The sequence below is a fragment of the Hyperolius riggenbachi genome, chromosome 6, assembly GCF_040937935.1.
Source record: "Hyperolius riggenbachi isolate aHypRig1 chromosome 6, aHypRig1.pri, whole genome shotgun sequence".
Lineage (NCBI taxonomy): Eukaryota > Metazoa > Chordata > Amphibia > Anura > Hyperoliidae > Hyperolius > Hyperolius riggenbachi.
The window spans coordinates 97262207-97283669 of record NC_090651.1 but is presented as its reverse complement, the minus strand read 5'-3'; the positions used below and the strand labels follow the sequence as shown (position 1 = coordinate 97283669).

Genomic DNA, 21463 nt, shown 5'->3' with positions numbered 1-21463 from the left:
TCACATTGCTAATGTGATGCAATAATAATGTAACAGTATGTTCAAATTGGTGCGTTGCAGTGGGATGGATCTGTTGGCATAACTCAAGGCATGCAGTGCGGTGCCTCATAATGTGGGCCTTAAAAGTTGCAGTGAAGCATACTTTGTATGTATTGTATGCTTGTCCAGGCTTAAAGTGAACCAGAGACGAAGCACCCTCATGTATTTTACCATATAGATCAGTGGGAACATTAGAGAAAACACCTACCTTGCTCTCTGTTTCATTCTTCACTGCTCAGCCTGCTTCTTATCAGCCCTGATAAAATCCCCGACTGAGCATTCAGTCTGGCTTTGCTCAGGAATCCTTATAGCTGAGTCATTATAGCAGAGCTAGACGGGGGCAGGCTTGGGCTTCAAAAGACATCAGAGAAGACCGACTCAGCTATAATGATTCCTGAGCAAAGCCAAAATGAATGCTCAGTCAGGGATTTTATCAGGGCTGATTAGAAGCAAGCTGAGCAGTGAAGAATGAAACAGAGAGCAGGGTAGGTGTTTTCTCTAATGTTCCCACTGATAAATATATATGGTAAAATACATGAGGGTGCTTCATCTCTGGTTCTCTTTAAAGTGAGTCTGAAGCGTAATTATTAAAAAAAAAATAAAGTTAGGTCGTAGACTGCTAGCAGGGAGCCTGCGGGGAACGCAGGGAGCGTGAGGAGACTGGGAAGGCTCTATAGGACCCACAGCATTCCCTCTCCTTAGGTGAGTATCTGTTTTTTTGTTTGTTTGTTTTTTACACTTAAGTCTTCCTTTAAAGTTTTAAACCCACTAGCAGTGTTGTGCCAGCACTTTGAAAAAAGCTCTTCCATTCACTTGAAAGAGATTAGAGGTAAAATTGTGGCAAAATGGCTAATTTTTCAAAATCGCAGTAAAATAGTTTGTGACGATTTAACCGAAGTTCTCATTCAAGTGAATGGGAGAGCGTTTTCAAAACGCTGCTAGTGGGTTTCAGCCCTCCCAATGTGCCTTTAAAGAGAACCTGAGCCAAAGCTCTAATTCAGAAACACATACTTACCTAAGGACAAGGAAGCCTCTGGATCCTAATGAGCCTCCCCATAGCGTCCTCTGGTCCCCCGTTGCTGGTCTAGTTGATAGGGGCCATGCTTATCTTCTGCCACGGGTGTGCTTATAGAGGAGCGCTTTACTGATCAGATTACAGAAAAGTCATTGTCGGTAATCTTTGGAGTGTTCACAAGTGGCAACTAGGGACCAGAGGACAGCGAGGGAAGCCTCATTAGGATCCAAAGGTTTTCCTCTTAGGAAAGTTTGGGATTTTGTATCCATGCTTTGGCTCATGTACACTTCCCTTTAAAGAGAAGCCTAGCAGATGGGACACAGAGGCATGTTCTCTGCCTCATGACATGCCTCTGTGTCCCCACACCTCCACGCTATAGCCCCCCGAGATTAGCGACAATATTTGTCACCATCTCAGAGGTAAACATGTGGGAGAGGAATTCCCTGTTCAAAAAGCCCTCCAGGGGCGTTCCTGCAGGGTATCCAGAGCTGCCATTGGGCAGCTCTCTCTCCCTGGCCACGCCCCTTGCTGCTCCCCCGCCTCCCTGCACGCCGTGAATGAGAGAATAAATCTCTTATCCCAGCGTTGTGGAGCGGCGGTTTTGGAGGCTACCTGATCCGCTCACCCCCAGGATCAGGTAGCCTAGTTTTGTTTTGTTTTTTTCATTTCATGAGCCCTTCTTGGGCTCTCTTTAAGCTGCTGAACTGAGCAGAAAATGTACTGGATATGTAAATTTCAGCTCAACAGGAAAAGGAAATGGTTTCTGGCTATCAAAGAGAAATCCTGCCAAATAGTAGAATGCCACATATGTCCTCACTGTATCTATACCTAGTTTCGCTTGTAGGAAAGGGAAGAGGAGATTCTTACCCATTGGGCTCATATCTGGTAGTGTTTAGTAAATAATTACCTCATGGAACTGGGTTTACCTCATGAGGGAAATCAACTTTTGAATTCTGGTAGTTTAAGTAAAGTTTTACCTCATGTAATTTCATGAGGTAATTCATGTGGTAATTTTCTACTAAAAATGTGTGGTATTTAGTAGTGAAATACCTCACACTTGAATTCTGAAGTGAAATAAGGTGCGTGTTTGCATGTCTTTTACCTCACATAATTAGACCTACCTCTACCACATGATAAATGCAGTGTTGTGATAGAATTGTGATATCTGTCACATAAAATGGAGCCTTTTCAAGCTTGTTCTGTGTTCAGGGCCCCCATATTTTGCTGAAATAAGTAAAAGTGATCTGACCAACGAATCCCCCCCCCCCCCCAGCTTCCATTTTGTTTTAAAAAAGAAAAAGTGCTCCAAAACCTGTACAATCCTTCATCTCTCTCATCCCCCCCCCCCCCCCCCCCCCAACATTGCCATTCCCCAACTTCTAGTTGGAAAAAAAAAGTAAAAATGCTCCAACCCACCGCCTCTAATTTAAAAAAAAATTAAGTAAAACTGGGGCAAACACCGATTTCCCCCCCCCCTCCGGTTACCCCCAGCAGCCTCTAAAAGTTAAAGTGTTGTAACCCGCCTTCAAGACCCCCAGCCTCTAAAAGTAAAAGTACTCACACCCCCAGTCTCTAAAAGTGCTGACCCCTCCCCCAGCTTCTAAAAGTGCCCCTACCCCCTCCCCCCAGCCTCTAAAAGTGCTCCCCCCCCCCCCCCCTACCCCCAGCCTCTAAAGGTAAATGAGCTGGATTTTTTTTTTTTTTTTTATAATGGATGCCTATAAATTTACTTTTCATAGGTTGCTACATAATCAAATACACCTTCCCTCCTCAAAAACAAAAACAAAAAAAACACATCTTCCAAAGACTATCCTAACTTATGGAAGACAATTAAAGACGATTACTTGTTTGCTGCAGGCTTACCACTGAAATACCTCATGTTTTAACTCACTCTATGGGCCTGATTCACAAGCCCTTTATCACGCCTAAACTCAGTTAAGACATGATAAGTTTAGGTGTGATAAGTTTAGGCATGATAAGTTTAGGTGTGATAAGTTTTTAGGCGTGATAAGTTTAAGCACCAACTAGGTTAGCACCGCAGTGCACAGCTGATCAAAAGTTTTGCGCTAGCAAAGTCTGGTGCACTTTGCATAGAGTTTAATGGCGCTGCTTTGCGTGCGGGGCTTTGCGCGCGATCTAAACTTATCTAAACTTATCATGCCTAAACATATCATGCCTAAACATATCATGCCTAAACATATCATGCCTAAACATATCATGCCTAAACTGAGTTTAGGCATGATAAAATGGTTATCACGCCTAAAGTCTTTAACTGGGTTATCACCGCTTTGTGAATCGAGCCCTATGCATTTACCTCATGTTTTACCTTATGTTTTACCTCATGTTTGGAAATGGAGAACAATTTTTCAGAATTGATAAAAGAAGAGGAAAATACCTCATGAGGTATTTTACCTACAAAAAAATATTTACCTCATATAGCTACGAGAATTGAGCCCATTATATCTTGCTCCAGAGGGAGTTCTCGCCATTATGTTTTGCTCCGTGGTGTTGTCCCCCAGGCATCATAATGCTGTTTGGGGCAGCTGTTCATGGCTTTGATTCGCCAGCAGGAATTTTAATTTCTAATAGATATTTGTCTTTGGTGAATTTTCAACTCAATTCTCCTGTTGAGGATAGAAGAAGCACAACATTTGAATGGAGAATATTATATATATATATATATATATATATATATATATATATATATATATAAAACACTTTTTTTTACAAAGTAATTTTGATTAGATCAGGAATATGATTTTAAAAATATAGTTCTGAGCTAAAGTTGAAACCAATGCAAGGAGTTCAGACCTAAACTGTGGGGAGAAAACATTACACTCCCCTTCCAGGAGTGTCCTCCTGGTCTCTGGCCCTCCACTGGTTTGATTGAGACCCCTTTTCTCCCTGAACACCAAAAACCAATCCGTGGTAAACATTTGTGCTTGTTGCTCATTTCAAGTGGATAAATGACTGGTTTTGTTTGCAAATCAGCCTTGTGACAGTTGGAGGCGGGACAAACATTACAGCAGAACCACCAGTCATTCTCACATACACAGAGAAAGGCAAAAGCAGAGCACAGAGCAACAGACTTCTTGTTCCCACATGAGAGATGAAAACAAATAAAAAATGTACAAACCACAAATAAAAAATAAATAAAAAAAAGGCAATGGCTATCCCTGACTATGGATGGGTGCTAGTCTAGTTGAGAGAACTCACGGCTGCCTCCTGCTCATGGCAATTTGATTGTGACCACTAATTTGTAAGAAAGCAGGAAAGCAGCAGGAAACCCTATCCATGGATATGATGAGAGGATCAAAACGCTCATAACCCCCTACCAAATCAACCAATTGGTGCAGGATCTGGGAAGCCAAGCCAATGTAGAAATCTGCACAAAAGGATCCGCAAACCATCAGTGGTAGAAAAAATGCTGGTTATTCTTTATTCAGGTAATCCACATGGCAAGGGTAAAAAGTCACAAGGTTCAACTGACGCGTGTCGGGCTTACAGTCTGCCCTTAGTCATAGTTAAAAATGAACCTGCAAGGGGAGGGCTTTATGTAGGTGGGGGGAGAAGAAAACTCCACCCTATACCTCAACCAGCCCTCGCCTTAAAGGAGACATCACATATTTACAATATCTTTAAAAAATGTGCATAATGAATATACAAAATTACATAAATATGCTCAATTAATAACAGCTAACAGCAAGTGTAAAAAAGTGATATAAAACACCAATACTGGAAAAAACTTTGAACATGTATAGGGCCAGATATAGTAGCCTGGTTTACAGACAGGAAAGAACAGATAAATGCACAGAATCTTTGTTTGAGAGGGAATCAAAAATGGAACAAATATATAGTTAACAGTCATAAACAAGATTCAAATCCCAACGTGTATTGAGACCCATAGGAGTACGAGTATTCATCCTGTGGATCCAATACGCCTCCCGCCTGCGAAGTAATTTGATGGTATCCCCACCCCTTTTAGGGCTCACCAAACGCTCAACCCCCTGAAAAATAAAGGAGGAAAGGTTGCCCTCATGAGCATTTTTGAAGTGTTTGGATACTGCCGACTTTTTAAAAGTCTTCCAATTAGTACCACAAAAATGCTCAGCAATGCGGGCTCTCAAATTGCGAGTGGTGCATCCCACATATTGTAAACGACAAGATGTACAGGAAATAACATAAATAACACATTTTGTGTCACAATTTACGTATTGTTTAATGGGGACACTGTTACCAGTCGCAAAAGAGAGAACGGAGGAACCCCTCCTATGGCAGTGGCAATAATTGCATGTAGAAAAACCACACGGATAAGAACCTACCGTGGCAAGCCAGGTGGGGACCCGAGATGAGGAAGTGGATTGGAAGAGACTAGGAGAAAGGATCGACCCCAGAGTACGAGCTCTTCTAGCAGAGAAGCGACATCCTTGTTTAAGGATGGTTTTGAATTTGGGATCTGAATTCAGCACTGGAAGGTATTTCCTCACAATATCTGTGATTTTATTAAATTCCGGGCTGTATTCAGTGACAAAAGTAGTCCTCTCATCCTGATTCTCACCCTGGTTCCTGATGGTTAAGAGTTCGTTACGTGATCTCTTTGTGCCTTTGAGGCGTCCTCGAACTAGCTGACTCCTGGTATATCCCCTTTGCCTCAATCGATCCTCCACTAAATTGCATTCTAGCTCAAGTTCTGCAGGACTTGAACAATTGCGAGCAGCACGAGTGAATTCCCCAGTGGGAATGGCATTGATAGTGTGTCTGGGATGGCATGAGGTGGCAAGAAGTATGGAGTTGCCTGCTGTGGGCTTGCGGAAAGTCCTAGTGGAGACACAATGAAAATTAGTGTCTCCAGTAAGAGTCAGATCCAAATAATCAATACGAGTGTCATGATGACTCATCGTAAAATTTAAATTCAGATCATTGCAGTTGACATATGACAGAAAGTCATCGAGGAGGCCGGGAGGACCCCCCCACACCAAAAGCAAATCGTCTATAAATCTGCCATACCAAACTATGTGGGAGGCAAAGGGGTTCTCATCTCCAAAGATGCGGAGCTCCTCCCACCAACCCATATATAGGTTGGCGAGAGAGGGGGAAAATTTTGCCCCCATAGAGGCTCCGCACCTCTGGAGGAAGAACCCCGAATCAAACATAAAATAATTGTGCGTGAGGAGGTACTCCACGGCCCCCCCCCCGAGGAAAGACTGCAATGAAATGTCAAAAGTGGAATATTTTTCAAGATGAAAGTTAAGGGCTTTCGAAGCAAGATTGTGTGGGATTGAAGAATACAAAGAGGTGACATCTAAGGTCACCCAATGGAAATGATCCTCCCACACAAAATCAGTAAAGCTAGACAGGACATGTCGAGTGTCCTGTAGATAGCCTGGTAGTCTCAGAACAAGGGGCTGCAAGTGTGAATCGACCCACTCACCAAGGCGCTCGCCCACGGAGCCAATACCAGCCACGATGGGGCGGCCCCGCGGGGGAGCGCCCGGTTTATGTATCTTAGGGAGGTGGTGGAACACGGGGACTATAGGGTGTAAAGGATACAGAAATTCAAACATGTTCTTGGTAAGAACACCCATGTTCTGACCCCATTCCAACAGCCCCCGAAGATCAACGAGAAAATCCTGAGTAGGATCCCGGAGTAAGGGCCGATACACACTCGCATCCCCAAGCTGTCTGAGTGCCTCCAAACGATAGTCAACGGCGTCCAAGACAACGACAGCTCCCCCCTTGTCCGCCGAGCGGATGACAATATCAGCATTATCCCGTAAGGAATTTAAGGCCTGCCGCTCGGAGGCAGAGAGGTCCGACGGTGCCCTGGACGACCTCGACAAACTTGTAAGTTCACTCTCAATAAGATCCTGAAAGGTGTCTACTTCAGGGGACCTGGCATTTACTGGGTAAAAGGAGGGGTTGGAAATTCTGATAGGTATCACTTGGGCTGTATTAACCCCCACTGTATTATTATCATCCAGGGCCTGTAGCGCCAGAAAATTCCTGATGTCACGGAAAGGGGAAACATCCTCAATTTGATTCCGTGGCAAGGGAACTGGCGCTTGAGATTCGACTGTCTCCAGAGAATCATTCAAAAAGTGCCTCTTAACCACCAGATTTCTCACAAATTTGTTAAGATCTAAGATGGTCCGAAACAGATCAAAATGATTGGAGGGAGCGAAAGATAAGCCCCTAGACAGCAGCTTAATCTGTTCTGGGGAAAGAGTGTAACTAGAGAGATTGACCACATTACAAGGGATGGATTCTGTCTGAAGGGCTACCTGCTTTTCCGATTTTCTATGTTTGCGCCCTGCTCGTCTAACGCGTTTCTTTTTTGTTTTCGTTTTTTGGTTTTGTTGGATTTGCGTGGCGTTCTGTAGTAGGATGGTCGAGGAATGGGGACCCCTGACGTCTGAAGTAAGGGAGGGTCCACTGTCTGTTGGACAGTGCTGGAAAAAATGGTGGATTGTAGGGCCCTACGATTAAGATCCGAGGCCTCTGAAACATCCGACAAAGAGCCCGAGGTGTCTAGAGAGCTAAAGCTTACATTCTTCTTGGGGGTGGACTTTTTTAAAATAGATCTAGGGGACCTATAAAAAGACTCCCATCTCCCCCATTCGTAAACTACATTTCGATTGTAGTCGTTTGTATCTCTGAGAAATTTGACTCGTTTTGTTTCCATGATGATGGTTTCCAGTTTGTTAATATTATTTTTTAATTTAGAATGTAAATCATCATAGAGACTCAAAGAATCAAACTTTTTCAAATCCCGATTGGTTTTGTCTATCTGCAGCTTGAGATCTGTCAACTTTTGCTCCTCATATGAGACTATCAATCTCATAAGCTGCAGAGAACAGTCAGTCAGGACTTGATTCCACTCTAGAACAAATTTGTCAGAGTAGATAGTAGTAGGAACTTTTTTAATTCTTAAACCTCTAGGTATAATACCTTTACTGATATAGTGTTTCAAGCTGGTAACATCCCACCAGAGACGCACCTCTTTATCCATTAGACACTCTAAAGTGGTGTACAAGGAATGTAAGGTGAGTTCTGGTTGTAGGCTAGCTGCACCGCATTCTCCCGAGAACACAGACATAAATTTGTCTTTGCGTTCCGAGTTCTGCAGCAAGTCTCCATATGTACTGAGATTTGTATTTGGATCAAAATTATAACTAGATACATTAACCTCATCAATCTGTTTGGAAGATGCATTTTCATTGTGTCTCCACTAGGACTTTCCGCAAGCCCACAGCAGGCAACTCCATACTTCTTGCCACCTCATGCCATCCCAGACACACTATCAATGCCATTCCCACTGGGGAATTCACTCGTGCTGCTCGCAATTGTTCAAGTCCTGCAGAACTTGAGCTAGAATGCAATTTAGTGGAGGATCGATTGAGGCAAAGGGGATATACCAGGAGTCAGCTAGTTCGAGGACGCCTCAAAGGCACAAAGAGATCACGTAACGAACTCTTAACCATCAGGAACCAGGGTGAGAATCAGGATGAGAGGACTACTTTTGTCACTGAATACAGCCTGGAATTTAATAAAATCACAGATATTGTGAGGAAATACCTTCCAGTGCTAAATTCAGATCCCAAATTCAAAACCATCCTTAAACAAGGATGTCGCTTCTCTGCTAGAAGAGCTCGTACTCTGGGGTCGATCCTTTCTCCTAGTCTCTTCCAATCCACTTCCTCATCTCGGGTCCCCACCTGGCTTGCCACGGTAGGTTCTTATCCGTGTGGTTTTTCTACATGCAATTATTGCCACTGCCATAGGAGGGGTTCCTCCGTTCTCTCTTTTGCGACTGGTAACAGTGTCCCCATTAAACAATACGTAAATTGTGACACAAAATGTGTTATTTATGTTATTTCCTGTACATCTTGTCGTTTACAATATGTGGGATGCACCACTCGCAATTTGAGAGCCCGCATTGCTGAGCATTTTTGTGGTACTAATTGGAAGACTTTTAAAAAGTCGGCAGTATCCAAACACTTCAAAAATGCTCATGAGGGCAACCTTTCCTCCTTTATTTTTCAGGGGGTTGAGCGTTTGGTGAGCCCTAAAAGGGGTGGGGATACCATCAAATTACTTCGCAGGCGGGAGGCGTATTGGATCCACAGGATGAATACTCGTACTCCTATGGGTCTCAATACACGTTGGGATTTGAATCTTGTTTATGACTGTTAACTATATATTTGTTCCATTTTTGATTCCCTCTCAAACAAAGATTCTGTGCATTTATCTGTTCTTTCCTGTCTGTAAACCAGGCTACTATATCTGGCCCTATACATGTTCAAAGTTTTTTCCAGTATTGGTGTTTTATATCACTTTTTTACACTTGCTGTTAGCTGTTATTAATTGAGCATATTTATGTAATTTTGTATATTCATTATGCACATTTTTTAAAGATATTGTAAATATGTGATGTCTCCTTTAAGGCGAGGGCTGGTTGAGGTATAGGGTGGAGTTTTCTTCTCCCCCCACCTACATAAAGCCCTCCCCTTGCAGGTTCATTTTTAACTATGACTAAGGGCAGACTGTAAGCCCGACACGCGTCAGTTGAACCTTGTGACTTTTTACCCTTGCCATGTGGATTACCTGAATAAAGAATAACCAGCATTTTTTCTACCACTGATGGTTTGCGGATCCTTTTGTGCAAACCCTATCCATGCTAGCACCCGAATAGTTTTAGTAAAGTTGCGCGAGCAGATGGAGGAGCCAAAGTGAGTGCCATGCCCACGGCCCAGTAACCAAAGGCTGTGGGTGAAGGTTGTGGTGTGCAATTTTAGCGTAGTGTTTCTTGCTGAGCCCCTACTGCTTTCAAATTAGTGGACATGAACAAATTGCTGCAAGCAGAGAGCAGTCGTTGGTCTATGAGGATTCCCGCTGGGTCTCCTCAACTAAACTAGCTCCCTATATCTGTATATGCATCCAGCTTATTAATTGTTTAAAGAGAATCTGTATTGTTAAAATCGCACAAAAGTAAACATACCAGTGCGTTAGGGGACATCTCCTATTACCCTCTGTCACAATTTCGCCGCTCCTCGCCGCATTAAAAGTGGTTAAAAACAGTTTTTAAAAGTTTGTTTATAAACAAACAAAATGGCCACCAAAACAGGAAGTAGGTTGATGTACAGTATGTCCACACATAGAAAATACATCCATACACAAGCAGGCTGTATACAGCCTTCCTTTTTAATCTCAAGAGATCATTTGTGTGTTTCTTTCCCCCTGCAGCTATCTTCCACTGAAGTGTCAGGCTGTTTCTTCCTGCAGAGTGCAGACAGCTCTTCCTGTATGTAATTCCTCAGTATGTGAAAGCCCAGCCAGCTCAGAGGAGGATTTATCCAGCTTGTAAAAGATAATAGAGCAGAGAGAACCTGCTATAATCTAAATAACACACAGGCAGTGTGCAGAGAGGGGCCAGGAGGGGGGAGATGCATCACAGAACCACAACACTGAAGAACTTGGCAGCCTTCCAGACACAGGCTGACAAGTCTGACAAGAGAGAGATAAGTTGATTTATTACAGAGATGGTGATAGTAGAACGTGCTGCAGTAAGCCAGAACACATTAGAATAGCTTTTGGAACTTGTAGGATGATAAAAAAACAGGTTGCAATTTTTGTTACGGAGTCTCTTTAAGGTTTCAGGACGTAGATTCTACATCCTAATTCGTCCCCGTGTGTTCTAGGATGTAGAATCTACGTCCTGCATGAAATCCCGCCATTTGCCGTCGCTCGTGCACGGTCATGTGAATGGTCTTGTGAATGATTGTTGCTGTTAGCTAAATAAAAAAAAAATAGTTGTAAAAGTAAAAAAAAAAAAAAATTTTTTTTAAGTGACATGGGCCCAATAAAATAAAAAGTACAGGTAGTCCCCGGTTAACGAACGATATAGGGACTGTAGGCTCGTTCTTAACCTGAATCTGTTCTTAAGTCGGGATGCTGTGCCTTCTCTGTCCCCTGTCCGTCCAGCGTCCCCCCTCTGTGTCATCTCTGCCCCCCTCTGTGTCTCCTTATGCCTCCCGTGCCCCCTTTCCTAATGCAGAGTATGCGCAGCAGAAGCGATTACAAGTCTCACCTATTCCATGGTGGCTCTGGGCCAATCAGCGGCGTCCTCTCTCCCTTCACCATCCCTCCCAGTGGCTTCACTAGTAGCATTGCGTAATGACGCAATCAGAAGGAGCCGCAGGGGATCTTTTTGATTGCGTCATTACGCGACGCTAGGGATGCCGCTGGGAAGAGCATTGAGGGGAGAGAGGACGCCTCTGATTGGCCCGGAGCCACCATGGATGAGGTGAGACTTGTAGTCACTTCTGCTGCGCATACTCTGCTTTAGAAAAGGGGGCACAAGAGATAGTCCCCGGACTACCTGTATTTTTTTTAAATTCCCCATTAATTTTTAACTCAAACTTAGCCTATTAACCCATTATTAACCCCTGCAATACCTATGCCTGTTTATAAATGTTTAATGACTGCCGCCAGTAGCGATCGGATGCAACCCATATAGATCCAGATTAACATTCTGCCGTTTGTACTGCATTACATTGGTTTATGCACTGTATGTGATAGAGGAGCGCCCATAACCACAGTTAGCACTAGATCGGATGCAATTGCTAGAGGGAAAGTTTCAGGCCCCAATGCTCTACAGATGTAACGCTCTGCTATTTCCTAGTGATGCATCTGTACAGCTCTATGCCCCCTGAACTGTCGCCCTAGCGAACGCATTCGATCGCCACAGACGCGCAGACTGGGGATAACGGTCCGACACATGCTCAGCTAGAAGATAAATGTGGCATATGGGGTATCATTCTAATTGGGAAGGGCCAAATAATTTATTTGTAAAGGTTTTTATAACTGTGGGACGTGAGATGTGAAAATTAGGAATGGTGAAAAATGAAAAAAAAATTATCTGCATTTAGGGCTAATTTTTCCCCATAAATGGACTATAAAACAAAATAGTTTTGGAAGAAAAATATTACCCAAAGAAAGTCTAGATTGTACTAAAAAAAAAAAACAAGACATGTATCACCAAGATGGCATAGATAATTAAAAAGTTACTGCTGTATCAAAATGACACAGAATGTCAGGAACTTTAAGTTGTAAAAACCATGGAACGCGAAAGGGTTAAGCTAATTTTTGACAAAAGTACAAATTATTTGAACTTTAGAAAGGTGTTTGTTTTGGGCATGCAGATAAATGGGGAATATTTATGAAAGTATGTTATCAGTGCTTATGCTAGTTACTCAGTGGGCATTGAGCAGCTAGCACAATCGGTGTTACCTAGGTAATGTACACATTACCATAGCAACACATGCGTTGCCTAGGTAATGTAGGTAGTGCTAATTGTGCGCTGTGTAACTGGCATGAGTACTGGTAAAATAGCTATGCGCTGCTACTTACTATTGTGAATATACCCAAATGTCATTAGCATGTAAAGTTATTTATGACAGTCTGATACCTCTTGAAGATTGTGGTAAATAACGATTATAATTAATGCAAGTTGTATTTTCAAGATAGGGGCCTAGTTAGAGAAATGTATAATTGTGTTTCCTGTGTTTGTTTTATAAACACCGGAAATAAAAAAAATAAAAAAAACACTACTGTGATGTGATTAACATTCAAATTTTTCTTTCCTGAACTTGAAGGGCACCTGAAGCGAGAAGTACATTAAGGCTGCCATTTATATCCTTTTAAACAATACCAGTTACCTGGCAGCCCTGCTGATCTATTTGGCTGCAGTAGTGTCTGATTTACACAAAAACCAAGCATGCAGCTAATCTTATCAGATCTGTCAATAATGTCAGAAACACCTGATCTGCTGCATGCTTGTTCAGGGTCGATGGCTAAAAGTATTAGAGGCAGAGGGTCAGCAGGATAGCCGGGCAGCTGGTATTGCTTAAAAGTAGATAAAATATGTCAGCCTCCATATCCCTCTCACTTCAGGTTCCCTTTAATACTGCTGTATTTATAATGCAGTGATAAGTGTTGCCTCTGCTCTGCATTGCTCTCACTATCCTGAAGGACCAGTGCAAGACAGTGGCATCCCCTGCCAGCTGGTTATCTCTGCATTATTGAACTGTTATCCCTGACTCAGCACTGGAGATGATCAACAAGTCTCTAATAACTACAGCTTGCATGCCAGTGTAAATTAATTTGTATACAGCCTGAAACTTCACAAAATCAATGGAACCAAAAAGTGCATATGGTTGGCCCAATTCCAAGATGCATTAAATTTGCATGAAAGGTTGAATCGTTTATATCTCACTGATCACGTCTCTTTATTACTGATTGACTCCAATTATAAATAAAGCTTGCTTTATTAATTCATTGCGTTAACCAATACATGGGGCCATATGCAATTCACTTTTTCATCTTCTTTTTAAAATAACTTCCCAGCACTTTTTAACTAAAAAAGTACCAAAAAGTAAATTAAAAAGTATTATTACATTTATTTTGAGTCTTTTCTTGCTTTCTGGTGGCTTAAAGGGCATTTTATTGTCAAATTTAAAAATAACTCCTAGGAGAAAAAGTTAATTGCATATGGGCCATGGTGTCATTCTTTTTCAAAATAAAAACTCTTATTGCTAACGTGCAGTTTTTGTAATTTGCCACCAGATGTCACCCTTCCACCTACCAAGGAAATCCTCCTCAGTGCAGAACCTGACGGGAAAATCAGACCGATCTGCTGTTTACATTACGGAAGATGTCAACACGACTCCGAGGTAGGAAGCCGACGCGCTGTTGGCTGACATATACAGCCAAGGGGGAGTGTGACAGCATTGTGTAATGCATCATGTTCAGAGCAGGCACATGACAGCTACACAGCCCTGTGTTGTGTCACAGTGAAGGTCACAATAGCATAATAGCAGAGGAATGTAAACTACAGCATTGCATGTTTAGGCTGCAGCAGTCACTGCTTAGTATATTATGCACCTGAACTATGACTTATCAGTCCATTATAACGGCTACTCCATATTCTAAGCTGCCTGCTGCTGCCAAAGACAATGCACAGGTGTGATCCCCTGCCCATGTGTGTTATGTCAGTAGACTGACTTATATCTTGGGGTCTATTTATAAAGCTGAGAACCACACACACACAAAAAAAAATTATAAAAGTACATTATATATGTTGGCGCTTTATAAATCAATAATAATAATTATAAAAAAAACGTGATTTATTGCCATGGCACTAAGGAGCATATGTCATAATACAGATCGGCAAACCATAGTGAATGGAGTAACGTTCAATATCCGTGTTACTTCTCATGAGAAGAAGCCTCATATACAGCCCATAGACTTTCATGGTGGTCACATGCAGCTACTTTGTAACATACCTATCTGCAACAGGCTGGTTTCACATTGTAGCCTTAGGGCCCCTTTACACTCAATGCGTTGCATTTTAATGCATTTTTTCTCCATAGCAGTGCATTGTCTGTAAGCTTCAGTTTTCAGCATATAGTATGAAAGAGGCCATAGGGAAACATTGACAACGGACTGCATATCAGTTTCAGTTACAACTAACATCAACTGCTATAGTGTGAAAGGACCCATAGGCCTCAATACACTGTATGCTGAAAAATTGTTGGGTTGTGCCTGATCAGTTGTTCCATAGCTGCTCATTGTGAAAAATGTACCTTGCACATCAGTTTTAGCTGAAAGCAACGGATGCAGTGTAAAAGGAGCCTGTGCGGGTCTTTTTACACTGAATCAGTAGGTTTCAGTTATAACTGATGTGCAAGGTACACTTTTCACAATGTGCAGCTATGGAACAACTGATCAGATAAAACCCAACAGTTTTTCAGCGTACAGTGAATGGAACAAGTAATTTTTTAAAATGTATCTGCACATGGGGTCCAAGAGGAATTAACAGCTACACTTGGGTGCCTGGAGGAGTTATTGGCTGCACTACTAATCATTAACCCCCTCCTGATCCCCAAGTGCAGCTGTTAATTCTTCCTGGTCCCCAAGCGCTTCCATTAACTTTGCTGGGTAGACTTATACTTGAGTCAATAAAAAATTCAAACTTAGAGGGTCACATTTTGGGTTTGACTTAAACACAAGGTCAACTTATATTCAGGGATATATGGTATGTTTATTCTATAGTAAAATGAGCTATAAATTACCTTTTTCCTATGTTGCTGTCACTTAGAGTAATTAGAAATCTGACAGAATTGACACATTTTTGACTAGTCCATCTCTTCATGGGGCATTCATTTATTCTTCAAAGCACGCCCTAAAAAAATCTATACAAAGATACAGGCTGCCTCCCCTCACCACCCCCACAACTGTTTGAACACTATTCTGGCAGTTAGACTGAGAAACTGCCATTTACTAAATGCTTTTGAAAATAAAGAAAAAAAACTCTTAGAATCCCCCATTTGCAGATGGGCTAGTCCAAAACCTATCCCTTCTGTCAGATTTCTACTTCCTACTGTAGGTGACGGCAACATAGGAGAGAGTAATATTATAGCACATTTTACTCTGGGAGAAATGTACTTTTTATTTGTGTTTTCATGTATTTTAAGTTTTACAATTGTTTTTTATAGTGGTCCTTTAAGAAATATCTGGTGATTTCATACACAAATTGTTTAATGAACAATTGTCTGCAGATCAGATCCACCAAGATGGATTTGAGAGATTTAGCAATAGATATCTTTGGTCTTGTTCTTGGATGGATGGATGGATGTCTCTTGTAAACTTTTTTTTTTTACAACCATTATCCGCCGATTGGTTGTTAAATGTTCATTTTTCTAAGTCCGACACTTTGATCACCACTGGCTCCATGCTCCTCCACATTATTGAAATATTACATGGGCTCATTTGGGCCCGCCGCTAGGGGCGCCATTGCCGGATCTAGTCCAGTCGCGTCAGGCTATGTAGATCATTGGGTTCACTGATAGGTGCGCCATTGCCAGATCTAGTCCATCCGCATCAGGCTACGCGGATCATTGGGCTCATTGCTAGGGGCGCTGTTGCCAGATCTAGTCCAGCTGCGTCAGGCTATGTGGATCAAAGTGTCAGACAAAGTTTTAAAAATAATCGGTTAGCAACAAAATAGAGATAGTATTTTTGTGTCATTCAGCCAAATCAAGAGAACTAGTGATCTAACAGATGGAGAGGTTTAAACATTGTTAGTCTTTTCTTGTGTCAGCTATTTTTATCAACAGATTGATAATAGTTGTACTTTTACTTTATCATAATTGGCTAATTTTCTGCCAAGCAGCGGTGGTCATTTTGAAAATTACTCTCTATTCACACCACTGTTTTGAAATCTACAGTATCTGTGTGTGGCCAGTTTTTCTGTCTGGATTGCCCTCACATCACAAATCCCTCACAGATGTTCACCAGTAACACAGTTACATTAGTGTTTCACATTTACTGGAAAACCATAAAAAAAAAAACATTTATTGGATTCATCTGTTTCACTTGATACAATTCATTTGGTTTGCATGGAATCAGTGCAGATTGTGGTGCAGACTTGCATGATGGATGCCTGCTATGGACTGTACTGATTCTAGTTCTAGAAGCAGACAGACAGACAGACAAGCCATATACGGTAGTTATGACGTGACTCCAGAGCAGTCAGTGAAGCTGGCGTATGTATTATTAATGAGCTGTTTCTTGGCCCAGGCGTGCCCTCAGTGTGGAGGATATCGGATCGCCAGGAAAAGCCCGAGCTTTAGGAAAAGTGGCACAAGTTTACTCAGATGGTACGCGTCGCCTGGAATTGCAGCGCCCGGAAAATGGCACTTTTGGCTTCAAGATCTCATCCGGTGATGGAAGGCCAGACTCAGGTGAGTGAAACCTCCCAACGCAGGGCTCATTTGTTTGTAACACGTTTCCTGTGTGTTTTTCTAACTTCACACTTAATCAATGCTCAGTCTTAGGGCTCGGTTCCACTAGTGCGGCGTGCGTCTCGTAGACGCACACCGGCACTGAGCGGGTGGGTGGGATCGCAGGTGAATCCCATGAGCCGTACCATGCACGGCTATGGGAATCGCAGCCTCCGCCGCGAATTCTGTAGGGGGTTCCGGCCGAATCGCAACTGCAAGCGATTCGGCCGGCGGCGCCGTTATCCCTTGTGGCAGAGTTTCCCCGTGCGATTTGCCTGCGGGGAAACTCTGCGGATTCGCGCCCGTTTCCGCGACAGTGGAAACGGGCCCTTAATGCCAATCTAACGTTGATAAGGAAAGGTAGATGGGGAAAAACAGCATCAGAGGGAGGTTCCATAACGTGTTACAGCAGCAAGCCCTTCAAACTAGCAACTGCGGCAGAGAGAGAGATATTAGATCGGATCTCTGTTCCGATTCCATCTGATATCTTATGGTGTAATGTGGATCAACATCCAATAGATCATGTAGCATGGCATGTAGTATGTCATAATATACAGGAACTTCTAAAAAAAATTAGCATATTGTGATAAAGTTCATTATTTTCTGTAATGTACTGATAAACATTAGACTTTCATATATTTTAGATTCAAATACACACAACTGAAGTAGTTCACGCCTTTTATTGTTTTAATATTGATGATTTTGGCATACAGCTCATGAAAACCCAAATTTCCTATCTCAAAAAATTAGCATATTTCATTCGACCAATAAAAGAAAAGTGTTTTTAAAACAAAAAAGTCAACCTTCAAACAATGTTCAGTTATGCACTTAATACTTTGTGGGGAATCCTTTTGCAGAAATGATTGCTTCAATGCGGCGTGGCATGGAGGCAATCAGCCTGTGGCACTGCTCAGGTGTTATGGAGGCCCAGGATGCTTTCGATAGCGGCCTTAAAGTGGACCCAAATTAAAAATACAAGATTTCAGGAATTAAATCTATTTTCTAAATTATAATAATAACTAGCAGCCTTTTTTCAGCTGCATGATGACAAATATAAAATATTTTACATTTATTGGAGGAACTCCTCCCTTTCTTTCATATTGCCGGGACAGAATCCGGCAAAATGCTGGAGTAGGTGGTGTCCGGCAATGGAGGAATTGCTAATGGCTGCCACCTGTATAACCCTAGTTATGCAAAGATAAGTGTGAAAAGCATGCACTGAAATGCTCATAGGCTTGAAGGAGTGTTTATTTAGCTTTGTGTGTCAGAGTGGTGCAACTAAATATTTTGAATTAATAAAATGTTTGGTTTGGGCCCGCTTTAAGCTCATCCAGAGTGTTGGGTCTTGCGTCTCTCAACTTTCTCTTCACAATATCCCACAGATTCTCTATGGGGTTCAGGTCAGGAGAGTTGGCAGGCCAATTGAGCATAGTAATACCATGGTCAGTAAACAGTTTACCAGTGGTTTTGGCACTGTGAGCAGGTGCCAGGTCGTGCTGAAAAATGAAATCTTCATCTCCATAAAGCTTTTCAGCAGATGGAAGCATGAACCCACTTTTGAACCAGAAACAGCGGCAGAAGCACCTGAACTGGGCTACAGAGAAGCAGCACTGGACTGTTGCTCAGTGGTCCAAAGTACTTTTTTTGGATGAAAGCAACTTTTACATGTCATACGGAAATCAAGGTGCCAGAGTCTGGAGGAAGACTGGGGAGAGGGAAATGCCAAAATGCCTGAAGTCCAGTGTCAAGTACCCACAGTCAGTCATGGTCTGGGGTGCCATGTCAGCTGGCTGGTGTTGGTCCACTGTGTTTTATCAAGGGCATGGTCAATGCAGCTAGCTATCAGGAGATTTTGGAGCACTTCATGCTTCCATCTGCTGAAAAGCTTTATGGAGATGAAGATTTCATTTTTCAGCACGACCTGGCACCTGCTCACAGTGCCAAAACCACTGGTAAACGGTTTACTGACCATGGTATTACTGTGCTCAATTGGCCTGCCAACTCTCCTGACCTGAACCCCATAGAGAATCTGTGGGATATTGTGAAGAGAAAGTTGAGAGACGCAAGACCCAACACTCTGGATGAGTGTGCCCCCAGTATTAAGCTGCCCCCCTCCCTAGTTAGGTAGCCAGGAGTAGCGAGTGCAGCTTAAATTAAGTTACTCACCGGCTGTGAGCTTCCTGCAGCTCTCTAAGGCCACAGCGTGTCGCTTTTCATGTGATCTACTGACACATACTGGCAGCAGGTAACATGACGCCACTAGAACCATGGAGATGGAAAACTGGACACGCAGCTGCAGGGAGGTCATGGCTGAGAGCGGGTGAGTAACTTCATTTAAGCTCCGCCCACAACTGTATAGGGTGGGAGGCTGAATTCAGCCATGCATTGCATTGGGCCGTTCTTTGCCCATAGCTGCTCTAGAGTTTGGCTACAGCTGCCATTAAGCATAGATGTTTTTGTGCACCTTTATTCCTTTTACTATCCTGTACGTATTGTAGCATATTCCTCATAGGGGCTCAGTTCAGAAAGTATGTGAGATATTTGGAACAACAACTTTAAATTAAAAGATAACTGCTTAAAATTGCATTTACTTTATTACTAGCAAGTGGTAGGAACTCCAAGAGAAGAGACCCAGCACCGTCTTCAAGTGTATTATAAGCTCTTTTTATTTATTTAAGGCATCAAAAAGACAAAAAGGGCAAGTCTGTGCGACGTTTCGAGAGGCGACTCCTCTCTTTCTCAAGCTGACAAGCCCTCTGAATACATAAGACACAATCAGCCTTAAATAGTCATTGCTCCACTAGGGAGCCAATCAAAATGGTCTGGACGCCCTGTCATCAACCAATTAGGTTAAGTTCCTGCTTGCAGGCCCTCCCATCTGATGGAGGACCTGATGGGGAACTACATCTATTTATACACTCCAATCATTTTAAAATGGCCGCTAGAGGGCCGACCAATGGGGGTAGAGCATGTTCTAAATGGAAAAAACGTCATTCAACCGTCATGCGGAAATCCGCATTGAAAATCCGCATGTGGTTGCGTTCAATGCGTATGCGTAAAAACGTACGCGTAAAAACCATATTCCAATACTATGACCACGCGGAAATCCGCATTGGATATCCGCATATGGTTAAAATTAATGCGTATGCGTAAAAACGTACGCGTAAACACCCGGAAGCAAAAAATCGTCTAAACCATAGACGTTTCAATCCAATCGCCTATACCGGTTACGCATAAAATTGATCTTTACCGATTGAAAAATGTACATGCTCCTAACCCTAATAGGAATGAGTGTCAGCAATATATAATATATAATAAGAGAAATCTGAAAAAAATATAAAAAGGAAAAAATGACAAAACTCACGCTAGGTGTCTGGCGGCCACCCACAGCGGCGGCCAGACACCGAACGTCACAATACAAATAAATATAAACCACATCTCACCCTCCCAGACTGGCGTCCGTCTTAATCGCGGCGGCCAGTCTGGGCTAGCGAGAACAATATTACCAATTCTGTCCCGACTGGCGTCCATTCCTGGCGGCCACTCGGGAAAGAAACAGGCAAAAAATCAAAAAATATATGCTTTGAAGGCCAGCCCGGACTGGCGGCCACATATCAGCGGCGGCCAGTCCAGGAGAGCCAACAAATCAACAGTCAATAAATATATTTTTTTCAAAACAAATAATAAGTTATGCTATAAGCTCCTCTCCCCCCCGACCGGCGACCACCAAATGTGGCCGCAGGTCGGGAAGGATCAGGAAAAAAAGAAAACAGAACCAACCCAAAAAGAAGACTCCAGGCGTCCAGACCAAACAATAAACAACAAGACATCTATCTATAAACACATGGACCCAACTCGCACTCCCGGTTAAGACCCCCTGGACCAAGGGCATCCAGCTTCCTAATACAAAACAACTCCCGTCTCAATAATAATTTGACCCTATCACCCCCCCTGCGTGGTGGGGGGACAGAGTCAATCACCTGGACCCTCAACTGGCTAACACTATGGCGACAGGCAGAAAAATGGCTAGCAACCGCTTGTTCAGATGTGCCCGAGCGGATAGCTGACTTATGCGCAGAGATGCGCATTTTAAGTATCTGTGTGGTCATCCCCACATAAATCAATCCGCAAGGGCAGCGAAGAAGATATACAACATATGCAGAGTCACATGTGTAATAACCATTAATTGAAAAACGTTTCCCTGTAGTAGGGTGTGTAAAAGTATCTCCTTTAACAATGGAATTACACATATGACACGACAAACAGGGAAAAGTCCCTTTTCTTGTAGTAGTTAAATTGGCAGCTCGAGAGCCAATATCTGCCCTCACCAAAGTGTCACCAACTGTAGGAGCCCGTCTATATGACATAAGTGGATATTCCTGAAATTCCCTAACCTGTGGAAAACCTTGTTTTAATAAAGGCCAATGTTTCCTAACAATTTTCTCAATTTGTTTGGAATTGGTTGAAAAAGTAGTGACCAGAGGAATCCGATCGATCTGTCTGGAGCGTGATCTTTGAATTGGAGAGGGTCGGCTAAAGGGATTGCACAAATCTAGAGGATAATCTC

General features: G+C 42.7%; 1 protein-coding gene and 1 long non-coding RNA gene across 3 annotated transcripts in view; one reads left to right on the top strand and one right to left on the bottom strand.

Annotated features, from left to right (window-relative positions):
• Window positions 1–21463, bottom strand: part of LOC137521011 (uncharacterized) — a 79909-nt gene that overhangs the window by 29016 nt on the left and 29430 nt on the right. Inside the window, exon 2 of the long non-coding RNA XR_011021991.1 lies at window positions 3485–3678. This is a non-coding gene — a long non-coding RNA (uncharacterized lncRNA). The remainder of the gene's footprint in view (window positions 1–3484; window positions 3679–21463) is intronic.
• The window catches only part of KIAA1614 (KIAA1614 ortholog), a 114493-nt gene that overhangs the window by 88458 nt on the left and 4572 nt on the right, over window positions 1–21463 (top strand). For both annotated transcript variants that reach the window (XM_068239710.1, XM_068239709.1), the window contains exons 8-9: window positions 13679–13785; window positions 16694–16857. In XM_068239710.1, coding sequence (XP_068095811.1) covers window positions 13679–13785; window positions 16694–16857 — 271 coding nt within the window. The remainder of the gene's footprint in view (window positions 1–13678; window positions 13786–16693; window positions 16858–21463) is intronic.